Consider the following 12,385-nt stretch of genomic DNA (forward strand, 5'->3'; position numbering starts at 1 on the left):
TCCATTCTGAGATTGATTAGATGAAAGTGAAGTTTTAGTATGATCTTTATATATGCACAACACATATAATTTAGGACAAATAAGTGACTTAAAAATTGAAGCACTTAATTGGAATGTAGTCTATATTAATATGTAGAATACATTATGATGGGAAAAGATTGGTACAATATGTGAGAATCTTACAGTTGTTCCTTGAATATTTTCCTCTTCATATATACTTTCCCACCTTTCACAGTTTGAGACAATTTCTGTGAATTTTATTAACAGAATTTCTCTACAAATTTAATTTGAAACCTTGGTAATTATACTTCAATACATTTTAAAGTCTATAGCAATTTGATTTCTAAAAATGAAAAAAGAATACTTAAGCATTGTTCATATTTCTTCAGCAGTTCTTACCAAGAAACTCCGCCTGGATAAACATGCTCATGCCTATTGTCAAAAGCTGAATTTTGAGAAGTTTTCTTGGTTCACCTAGGTTGGAGCTGCAAATAGAAGTAATTTTCCTGTGTAAAATCCTACCCCAGCTCCAAATTTTAGCTACTAAAATGGAATAAATTATACAAGTAATACATGGATTTAATATGGTTGCCAGCTCACTTTTCAAATTTAGTGGGAAAATGCTTTTGGTTCTGGAAAAAAAAGATTCTTTGCTGGTGATTACATGTAAAATTAGATATATATAAAATAATTATTACATGAAACATTTTTCTATATGGAAAATAGTAAGTTTAATTTCCTTTATTTTGATTCATACTGACCTCTATCTTCCTTTATCCTGATGGTATTATAAACTCTTGCATTTATCCAAGACATAACAAGAACCTCCCAAGAATTGTAAAATTTGAAGGACTGCTGTTTACTTCTTGTAATACTCATGGACACAAGTGATATTGCCAGGATTGCTAATTGATAAGGAAGGACAAGGAAGTGAAACTGATACTTCTAAGCACGGCTACTCCCTCCCTACTTTTTTTTCATAAACAAAAAAAGTCATGCCCTTTCACTTTTTATAAGACAGTCTATGCAAAAAAATGTCACTTGAAAAATTAAGCAATAAAATTTTAAACCATTAATTTTTAATAAATTTCAAACTATAACAGTTTTCTCATTTCAGAATTTTAAAAACTGGAGGTTTTTTGGAAACTAGCTTTTTATATTGGACTTACTAAAATTAATGCTACTTAGAATTTTAACAGCTATCAAGGGTACATTTAACGTCCATACAAAGATCATTTAACTTCAAGTTTACATATTTCCCATCCAAGTGCTTGCAGCAGTTGGATGGCACAATTTGTATGTCATGTACTGAAAGTAATGGTGGCGTGTCATACCCAAATTGACATTTGGTATACATCAATTCAAATTTGACCTCATTTGCACATACTGTATTAAATAATTGAGCTACATTCATTGTCATTTGAAGCAAATTCTCAGTGTTAGTCTTGTTTTTGTTTACTGATTTGAATGTTGTTCTTATTTGATATAAAGTGGATATTATAATGTGAAATTATGCTGGAAAATGTCCACTAATTTTAGCACCATTGTCTGCCCCTTAAGTCTCCTTAAGCAGTGAGGCTATTTAGAAATCTCTGCTCTAAGGCATGTTAGTGAAACAAATATTAGGAGTATAGGTATCAGTTTCATCGTGTAGCTGATCACAAGAAAGGGCTTCAAAAAAGAAAGGCAGGATTGAGAATATTTAATTAAGAAGATACATGTCTAACAATAGATTTTGGATTTCTAGACCCCAGTTTAAAAAAAGGATTTGGGCCAGTGATGGAGTGTTCCTAAGAACAGCGTAATACAAAATCTGTTTGCCCAAAGTTTTGCAAAGCTAATCAAAAGGACTTTAAACTGAAAATGAAGGGAAGTGGAAAATCTGCCTTCTTATAGCTCCCGTGCTGGGTACTACATAGAGAATAACTATACTGTAGGAAGACTAGCAGTAGAAACACACAGAAATTCACCAGAAATAAAATTTAATGTTAGTAATAAAACTGATGTCCGTGGATATTGATATACAAATGCACAAAATTAAGATAACAAATAACACGAATGATAAATCTTAATATAAAGAAGCAGATTTGATCTTAGTATTACAAGGAATTTATGGAATGAGATCTATGGCTGGAATATAAAAGAATAGATAAAAGGAGTGGGTATAGGCAGAGCAGTGTTGTATATTATGAAGATAGTGCATAGTGGAGAGAGCAATTTGGGTAGAGATTGATAGATGAAGAAATAAAAGGGATAACATCAGAAAATAGTACAGATTATCTGGACAGGAGAAAGAAATTTGAATATTAAAATAGTTAACAAATGTAGCACTAAAGTATCTTATACAGTAATGATAGTAAATTTCAATTAACTAGACAACCACTAGAATATCCCTTTTGCTAAATACAGAGCAAATAATGATTCTTGATTTGATGTAATTATTCCTTCAAAAGCAAGAGGAAGTAATAAGAGCAATTGTTATTTTTCATTAAAATGGGGAAAAATAGATAAATCAAGGGAAAGGGGTGGGGTATCAGAGCATGGGGTTGGGACCATTGTGTAGGGTGGTTGGAATGATGACAATGAACAAAAGAGAGAAGATGGAGCTTCTTTGTTCTTACTTTTCTTCTGTTTTCTCTGCTGAGAAGAACCAGCTTTGGACTGAAAAGGACAGAACAAGAATTAATAAAAGCGAGCTGAAACCCAAGATAAATAGGGAGACAGTAAGTTAAGGACTTGGCTGTCCTTCTGATATTCAAGTAACCAAGCCCAGATGAACTACATCCCAGGGTACTGAATGAACCAATGAATCTAATTGCTGATCTTTCAACGATTATTTAGCATATGCCACATTACCAGAGTAGGACAAATGTCCAGATTCTCAGAAAAGGGAAAAGAATGGAATCTGCAAATCATAAACCACTATACTTGGTTTTGATTCTAATTTTAACTGGAAAATTCTAAGATGGATTATTAAAAGGGAGTTTAGTGTCTTATCTAAAAACAGAAGTAGTGACTCTAAAGAGCCAGCATAGCTTTAAGTACAGGCCATAGCAGACTGAATTCATTTCCTTTTTTAATAGGGTTACCAGGCAAACAGATTTAAGGAATCTATAGCCACAGTTTAGTTTGATTTTAGCAAAACATTTGACAAAATCTCTCATACTATTCTTATGGAAAGATGAAGAGATGAGGAATAGACAGTAATACAGTTAGGTAGATTTGGAACTTAGTTTGATGGCCACATCCAGAGAGTGGTAGTTGATTTAATGTCAGCTTGGATTGTGATCTCTAGTGGAGTACCTCAGGGATCTATTTAAATTAAAATGCTATTTACGTTTTTATCAGTGACTTGGATAAAGATATAAATTGTTTTTATATTTTTAGATGACACACAGCTAGTTGGGGCTAGTTAACATATTAGGTAACAGAAGCAAGATCCAAAAAGGTCTCAATGGCCTAGAAGCCAAGTTTAATAAAATGACTTTTAATAAGAATAAATGTAAAGTCATAAATTTGGGTTAAAAAATAGAGGTGTGGCTAGACAACATCCCTTCTGAAAGAAGATCTTGATGTTTTAATGGACTATAAGCTCAATATGAGTCAACAGTGAAATGGAAGCCAAAAAAGCTGATATCTTTAGCTGCATTGTGAGGCATAGTGTCCAGCGTTTGGGGCATGATAGTTCTACTATATTTTGACCTACAGATTGGACTACATCTGGAGTCTCTGTTCAGTTCTGACTGCTCCACTCTAGGAAGGGCAATGATAAGCTGACCTAGGTGACTAAATGTAAATAAATGTAACTATAGATAAGTGGAAGTGCAAAATTGGGGTACTCAGAATTTGTGGCTTCAGAAAGTGAAGCCCTGATTTTAATATTGACTTTCTGATGCATAGATCGATCCATTAACTCCTTTCATTGCTAGAAGTTGCAGTCCATCCAATGCTTTCTCCTTCTTGATTTTTATACATTTCCTCCCATAAGTTCTGTATAGAAGGTCCACTCCATGCCCTGAAGTCCTTTCTCTTCTTTTAATATTTCTGCAGCTTTCAGGTCATTCATCTCCTATCTCTAGTTAATGATTAGCCCAACATATTGATTAACCCAATTAAAATTGAGAGAGTTCTGGAAAAATAGAATAATACTATCATTGATTACATATTTTAGATACCCTCAATGATTTGACCTTTTCAGAATAGTAGCATTTAACATATCTTAAGATACTGCCTTTGAAAGTGAGTCATTATAGAGGCAGATTTGGGGGATGCTTTTTTTATGAAAATGGTTGATGTTTTGTTTTTAGTAGCGATAGTATTTAAATTTTCTTGCAGTTGTATTTCCTGAGGCCTAAAGAAACTTCTAATAAACAGCTGTGTGTATGATAACACCAAACCTTACTGATGGCCAGGAGAGACAGCTGTGGTGTATGATGAAAAGAGCCCTGCACTAGGACTTAGGAGACCTGGGTCTGCTGCTAACTGTGAGGCCTTTGGTAATTCATTGAATTCTTCCAGGTCTCAGTTTCATCATATGTAAAATAAGTATCAGACCAAATAATCCCCTCCTGCCATAGACAAAGGTCTGTGATGTAGAAATATGAATTTTGCTTTTCATTGTTTTTTGATGGATTTGGCCAGCAGATCTTTAGTCGCCCCTTTTGATGCATTTTGACTATGCAAAAGTGGCTTTTTTAATTTATTTTTTCGTTCTTGGGGCAGCTAGGTGGCGCAGTGGATAGAGCACTGGCCCTGAAGTCAGGAGGACCTGAGTTCAAATCCAGCCTCAGACCGAACACTTGACACTTACTAGCTGTGTGACCCTGGGCAAGTCACTTAACTCCAATTGCCTAAAAATATATATATATATATATATATTTTCATTCTTATAAGGGAATGAGCACTCTTTTAAAATATACAGTTTTTAAAATACTAGCATTTGACAAATTTTGTGCTTTACAATAAATCTTTAAAAATAATTTGCATTTTTAAATAGTAGTATGGTCTGGGAAGTATGTGACTTTAAATGTTTTCATATGGTGGTTTTGGCAAATTTATTTTTCAGTGTCATCCCAATCTCTAACTGAAGATGAATGAAGGAATCAGAACATTTTTCTCAGATTAATGACCATCCAGAAAGAAGTGATAGTCTAAGAAAGTCAAGATCTATTAACCCTGTGTGATTATTAATCCTTAGGAAGGCTCTGATAACTATTGCTGTAATCATCTAAATATACATTAAGAGCAATTATTAATAACAATAGCTTACATTTCAAGGAAATCTTTCCTATGAATTAGCATAAATTATGTGCTTGAGGATAATGATGTACATCAGTTATCCATTGTAACATTGTAAAAATGTGCCACTATTTTAAGAAAAAAAAAGTGAATCTTTAATCAATTTTTCAAGTTAATTTCATATTTCAATTCTTTTAAAAGAAATTATTCTCTTTGAAAAAGATTATTTCTGTTGTTTATTTCAACTGAAGCAATCTTTTACACTTGACATTTATTTTTTAAAGTTTATTTGTTTTTAAAGTTATTTCAAAAACTTCATGGATAAGAAACTGATTTTACATTTTAGCTTCCTTAGTTATGTGGTTATGTTATTTAATGTAGTTTGAGCAAGTTAGAAAATAAAATACTAAAGTGTAAGTCACTGATCCATATTCCAGTAATTTAGAATTTCTTATAATTTGGAAAGGGCCTTAGCTTGTGTCACAAACATAATGAACAAGTAAACAAAATGTAGGTGGTCTTATATATTCTCAAAGGGTTTCTTATGGCCCCTTACTGGGAAACATTTTTTAAACCTAGATCACTTCTAGATAGTCAAAGTAACTAATAAAATTATTTCTTATACATATTGCGTATTTTGATTTATCTGAATTACTGGTATTTTACAGTGTTAGAAGCTAGAAAATCTGGTAAAAAAAAAAAGATAGCCTTTAAAAAATAAACATTTTTATCTAGTTTTAAATAGTATTGATTCTTAATCTGTGAGATGTATCCAGTGCCCTCTTTGTTATGCATTAAAGTTTGTTGCTGAAAGCAAGTTTTTACCTGAAATTATTTTTACGATTCTAAGTTACAGGAGACTTGTTGATTAGCATTGAGGGGGGCATTTCCTCTTGGGAAAGTCACCACACCAATGAAATCAGAACCCCAGACAAAAAGAAAACGTTGAATTCCTTTATAAGTAAATGTAATTTAAGTTTTGTTCTGAAGTTCTTTTTAAGTGGATATTTAACTTTTATCTTTGGGCTTTTTTTCCTCTTTTGTAAAATGGTGCTGTTAATTTAAGAGTTGAAGATCCACTTAGTTTACTTTTCAACTAGGAATTATTTCAGTGCCCATTGTCTTAGTTTTGAGCATAAAAAGCCATGGTTTGCTACTAATATGAAAAAAATTTATTCTGAATTGATAATAAAATCATGAGAAGTAGAAAAGACAAAGGAAGGGAAATAGAAAACCCAAAAGGCATATAAGCTAACTGAATAACAAATCAAAAGGTCTTCTTTCAACAATACTGTTACTTCCCTTGGGTGTCACAGATGGATTTTCCCAGCCAATGTACCATAATGTAGGCCTTTTTTTTTTTTTTTTTGGTCGAATTCATCTCATTTCAAAAGAATTAATAGAAAACTATCTGAGCTTTTTTGCCATCCACTTCAAATGTGAATGCTTTGAGATGAACCCCTGCTTAAACCCTTGGGGTAGAGCTTTATAAGACCTGTTGTGAGAATCCCTATGGCTAAAACCCTGCCTAGAGTTTCACCTGTCAGCAGCTAGCCAAGATTGTTAAATTTCATTGATTTTTATATTGTCCCTATTTAGACAGTTTTCATCTTTTAACTTTATGCTAAAGTTGTTCCACAGTTGAATGTTAAAATACAGAATTGGTTAAGGGTATAAAAGCAGAAGCATGGCAGAAAAGAATAACTTTGAGAAAGAAGCATAATCCAGTGGAAGAAGCATGAAACTACAGAATCTTGGAGCTAGAAGGGATAATTGATACAAACTCCCCATTTTACAGATGAGGAGACTTAAGACTGGTGGAGGTAAAGTGACTTCCCCAAAGCCATATAATGAGTTACTTTCTGGGTTACAACTAGTTCTCCTAGTTTCTAGTCCTATTCTCATCCCTCTACACCACTTTCCAGAGGAGAAGTAACTTTTTAGAGATGAGAAAACTTCACTGTAGTGAGTTCTAAGTGATTTGCTGAGTTTCATATAGCTAATTAGAGACAGAACTGAAACTAAAGCTCAGGTTCTGTTACTCTCTGTCATGTGCATGTCCCACTGGGCCACATTATCTTTTAATCACATGTATTAGAAATCAAGGGGCCTCCAATCTAGATGCATGTTTAGCCACTAAAATTGTTTGTCTTTCTCTTAATCATGTCATACTCATCATCTTTTGGTCTTTTTTAGCTAGTAAAAGATGATTTAGATGTTATGAGATAAGTGAAAACGTTCAGGTTTTTTGGAGGGGGGAAGGCATTATATAGAACCAAAGAAGCATGATTTCAGTAAATATATGGTTTTCTGGTTGAGTTATACCTCCCTCTGTCTCTTTAATAGCATTTAATAAATAACTTGTAATATTTTCATTTTAAATTTTGGAATATTATCAGCTCAGAGATTGGGAATAAGGAAGAGGAACACTTTTGAAGAAAGGATGTTCTGAACTTGCCTATTGGGTAAACCCTTCAGGATTCTTGACTTACCTATGTGCCATCCCATGCTGTGCCACTTTCTTGCTTGCATGAAAGTAAAGCTTACTAAATTAATGGAATTCTACTTTTTAAAATTGAGATCTCAGAAAAGTAACATTTCCAGCAAAATGACACTTCAAGCAGTGACACATGAGGCAGAAAGCAAATACATATATGTATATATGTGTATATGTATGTGTATGTTCGTATGTATATATATACATATACATATATGTATATAAAAGAAATCACTCCTATATAGAAAGTAATGGATGACAACCTACATAGTGGAAGCAGGACAAAAAAGAAAATCTGATAAAATGAGAGGATTTGAAGGAGGCAGCTTTTAAAAGCAGAAGGAAATATCTGAAAAGAAAACAGAAGAATGGTTACATGCTCACAAGGAAAGACACATGAAATAATTGATGGTGGAAAGAGGCAACAATAGGGATGTTTGAGACAGTTTAGCATATATTCTTGAAAATGTGAGTTCTTTCTCCTCATTCCCCAAGTAGAGTCCTATAGAAAGGTGGGTACAGGTTCACAAAAGGATGGATACAAGTGAAGAATTACACTATAGCTTCATTTAAATAATGAGGAAGTGACTGGAACATGGGAGATGATTATCCTGCTGTATATTGTCCTGGTAAGAGCACATCTGGATGACTGCATTGAATTCTGGGTGCCCCATTTTAAGAAAGACATTGATAGAGAGTGCCTGGGAAAGAATGTCCAGGATGATGAAGCATCTTGGGTTCATAGCATATAAAGTTGAAAAAACTGAGAATGTTTATTACTAGACTTGTTATCTCTGGCCCCACAGGATATGATTAGAGGTAATGAATAGAAGTTGCAGAGAGAGATTTTATCTGGATGTAGGGACAACATTTAGAACTTTCTAAAGGGGAACAGATTACCTTGAGAGATATGAAGTGTCCATTTATGAGCAAAAGCTAAATGACTACTTGAAAGATGTCATTTCAAGGGGATTTCTTTGCCTCAGTCTCCTCATCTGTAAAATGGGGATAATAACACTCTCACAGGGTGGTTTTGGAGGATAATATGAGATAAAATGCACAGTGCTTAGCAGATCTTAAAAGTTTATATAAGGACTATTTTCATTACATGAATCTTGAGTGATCTCTTCCCTAGACACTGTTCCTAGTACCATGCCTCTCTTTTAATATAGCCTAAAATCACAGTAGTTTATTAGCTTTCATGTCAAATTGGTGATTCATATTTAGTTTGTGAGCCATTTAAATCTCACGCTCTTTTTCAGATTAATCATTATCTAGCCACCCGTTTTCTATCACATGAAGTTAATTTTTTTAAACCCAAGTGTAGTACTTGATGTTTATTTTATCTTATTAGATTTGGCGCATTGCTCTAACCTTTCTTTAATTTCTGTAATTAAGAGGAGTTGGTTTGAATCCTGGCTGTGCCATCTACTAGCTATGTGGCCTTAAATTCCCCTTTACTTCTTTTCTTCGGTTTCCTCATTGGTAAAAGGAGTAAGATTTGGTTAGATGAGTGATTTACTCTAAGAATCTTTGAGTTATGAATTAGTCAATCTGCAAACATTTACATGCTGGGCAGTGGGGTCACAAAAATAAAATGAAGCAGTGCTACAGCATTCTTTCATTGCATGATATCCTTTCCCTTTCACTTCATATCGGTATGGTATAATGGACTGAGATCTGGCTTCAGAATTAAGACACATATTGATTGTTTGACTGAGAAAGTCGTCTAACTTCTCAGTGTCCCCAGGCAATTATCTACAGCTCTAAGTTACAGAACTGTATCAACTCCAGTGGTTCCTTACCACCTCCAGGAGCGTAGATGAAATCCTCTGTTTTGCTTCTAGAGCCTTTCACAGCCTGGCCTTTATCAGCCTTCTTTCATCTTACTTGATCCACTCGCTATTCCTAGAACAAAACATTCTCATCTTCCAAATTTGAGCATTTTCATTGGCTATCCTCCATACCTGAAGTATTCTTCATCTCTTCCTTCCCTGACTTCCTTCGAGTCCCAGCTAAACTCATACTTTCTATAAGAAGCCTTTTCTAATTTTCCCTTAATTCCAGTACTTTCTGTCTGTTGATTAGTTCCAATTTATCTTGTATGTTACTTGTTTATACATAGTTGTTGACATATCTCCCCTATTAGACTGAGCACCTTGAAAGCAAGGACTATTGAGGGGTTTTTTTGTTTTGTTTTGTTTTTCCTTTAACTGTATTCCCAGTGCTTGGCACATAGTAGGTGCTTAATAAATGTTTATTGACAGACTGATTTAGTGTGATTCAGATTAATGAGTTTTTGCTGTCATTACCAAGCTACTGAGATGAACACCTTATATAAAAATATAGGCAATGAGTTCATTCAAGAAATTGAAAAAGTCTCCATTGGTAGAAGGAGTTTCTTTACCAGGAAGCTCTCTAGACCAATGAAATAGTAGGTCCAGCCAAAAAGAAAAAAAGAAAAAATACACCATAAACATATATTTGATTTTTTGTCTTTTTGCCATTCAAATTTCAGTGCTTAATAATTTGAAATGAAATACCTTTGCCTACTTGTGATTTGTTATGCAGCATTAGATATGATAAATTGAAAATATGCAATGAATAAAATCATTTAGAAGCAGTTTTATGAGGAAAACGGCTTTATTTGTTAGGATAACTGTACTTTTCTGTTAGTCTGCTATGGAATCTAAAACAACCATTAAAATATGCCTTTAAAAGTAATTCTTTTCATTTCAGTAGCTTGAGCAAAATACTGAGAGTGCTCCAAGATGAGTTCAAAGGGCTTTTGTAAATAGAAATGAAAGCTTAATAAGAAACTTACTCATCAGGCCAGTAAATTTTCACATCCCTTATCTTTCCATTGCATCTGTAGCTTTTCAAAAAGAAGAGGGACCAACAGAGAAATTCTCCTTAGATATAATTATGTTAAATAATTTTTCCTTAAAAACACTATACTTTTTAGGTTCCATCTATAGTTTAACAGGCTGCTCTTAATCTTTTTTCAGAATATTTAAAAGATATTTTTGTTTTCTTGCTTTTTAATTATTTCACTTGTAAATAAATTTTATTTTCTCAACATGTTTTGTTTTAAATTATTAACTTTCAGGATGGAGGTTTGCTTCTGAATAATCCTACAGGTTTAGCAATGCATGAGTGTAAGTGTCTTTGGCCAGATACCCCATTCCAATGTATAGTATCCTTGGGCACTGGGCGTTATGAAGGTGATGTGAGGAACAATTTAACATCGACAAGCCTGAGAAGTAAACTGTCAACTGTTATCAGCAGTGCTACTGATACAGAAGGTTAGTGCTTATAGTTTTCTGTGCTTCTTTCGTTCATGTCCTGATTCTGACATGCTAACTGCATGAGCATAAGTAAGTCAATCTCTCAGTGACCTCATTCATTCTTTAGACTATAACTTAGAAACATTTTGCCCATCTACATCAGTGGTGGGATTTTCTGTATGATGAGTTCCCCAAGCTGGTGATATCACAAAGCTCACCAAGAAAATCTAAAATAAAATGCAAAGTAGAAAGGGAAGATGGGGCATAGGAAAAATCAAAGAACTTGAGGAATATTTGAAGAGGAAAAATCATGACTAATAAAAAGACTTTCTGTCCTGGGCCCTTCTACTTTTTTTTTCCCTAAATGTTTTTGTTTCTGTCAAATTTACCTGCATTCTTCCAGTTCCCCAGGTTCATAACCTCAGCATTATCCTCAATTCTGCATATCTACACATCTTTCTCATCTACCTCCTGTTCTCTACTCACACAATCACCACCTTAGTTAAGGCCTTCATCACCTCTCACACGATTGCAATGGCCAACTAATTGGTCATCCTGCCTCACGTCTGTCCCCACTCCAGTGCTTTCTGCACACAGTTGCCCAAGTGTTTTTTCTTAAATGCAGATCTGACCTTGTCACTCTCACTCTCGGTAAATTTTAGTGTCTTATTTTACCTCTAGAATCAAATGTAAACTTCTGTCTTTAGCTTTTAAAGCCCTTGGCAACCTTCCCACAATCTTTCTTTCCAGCCTCATTGTATATTCCTTCCCTTCCTGAACTCTACAATCCAATCTGTCTGGTCTTTTCTCTGTCGATCACACACAACACTTCATGTCGCATCTCTTTGTCTTTGTACTGGCCAGCCCCTTTGCCTGGAATGCCCTCGTTCACTGCTACCTCATATAATTCCTCCAGCCTCTACACTGATAAAACCTTTCCTGGTGTCTCTAGCTTCTAATGCCATCCCTAACTACTTTTATTTAAATATCTTTTATTTATTTTGTATTCTATATATACTTATATCCTAGGCGTATTTCCATATCTGTTGTGATGGGCCACTCAGAGCCAGAGGGTTGATTTGCTTTCTTTAATAAAAATATATTCAGTAAGCCCCAGGTAAAAGCATGCCACAAGACAGTAAAAGCAGGTAAAAGAAGCCTGCAAGGAAATAAAAGCAGTCCACAAAGAAGTTTAACTGGAGCCTTAGGAGCTCCCTTCTAGAGTCCTTGAGCTGTCTGTGGCCCAGATCAGTCAACTCTAGGGCAAAGTTAACTCAAACTTCCAGGTTTACTCTTGGCTCAAAATAGCCTTTGTTGGTATTAACTCAGGCTCTCCCCACCACCTCACCCCCCAGTTTCACTA

At 34.3% G+C, this 12,385-nt stretch overlaps 1 protein-coding gene across 2 annotated transcripts in view; it reads left to right on the top strand.

Moving 5' to 3' along the window:
- The window catches only part of PNPLA8 (patatin like phospholipase domain containing 8), a 44,628-nt gene that overhangs the window by 28,465 nt on the left and 3,778 nt on the right, over nucleotides 1-12,385 (top strand). For both annotated transcript variants that reach the window (XM_027838682.1, XM_027838683.1), the window contains exon 9: nucleotides 10,845-11,040. In XM_027838682.1, coding sequence (XP_027694483.1) covers nucleotides 10,845-11,040 — 196 coding nt within the window. The remainder of the gene's footprint in view (nucleotides 1-10,844; nucleotides 11,041-12,385) is intronic.

The sequence above is a fragment of the Vombatus ursinus genome, unplaced genomic scaffold (genome assembly GCF_900497805.2).
Source record: "Vombatus ursinus unplaced genomic scaffold, bare-nosed wombat genome assembly UNPS02014830.1, whole genome shotgun sequence".
Lineage (NCBI taxonomy): Eukaryota > Metazoa > Chordata > Mammalia > Diprotodontia > Vombatidae > Vombatus > Vombatus ursinus.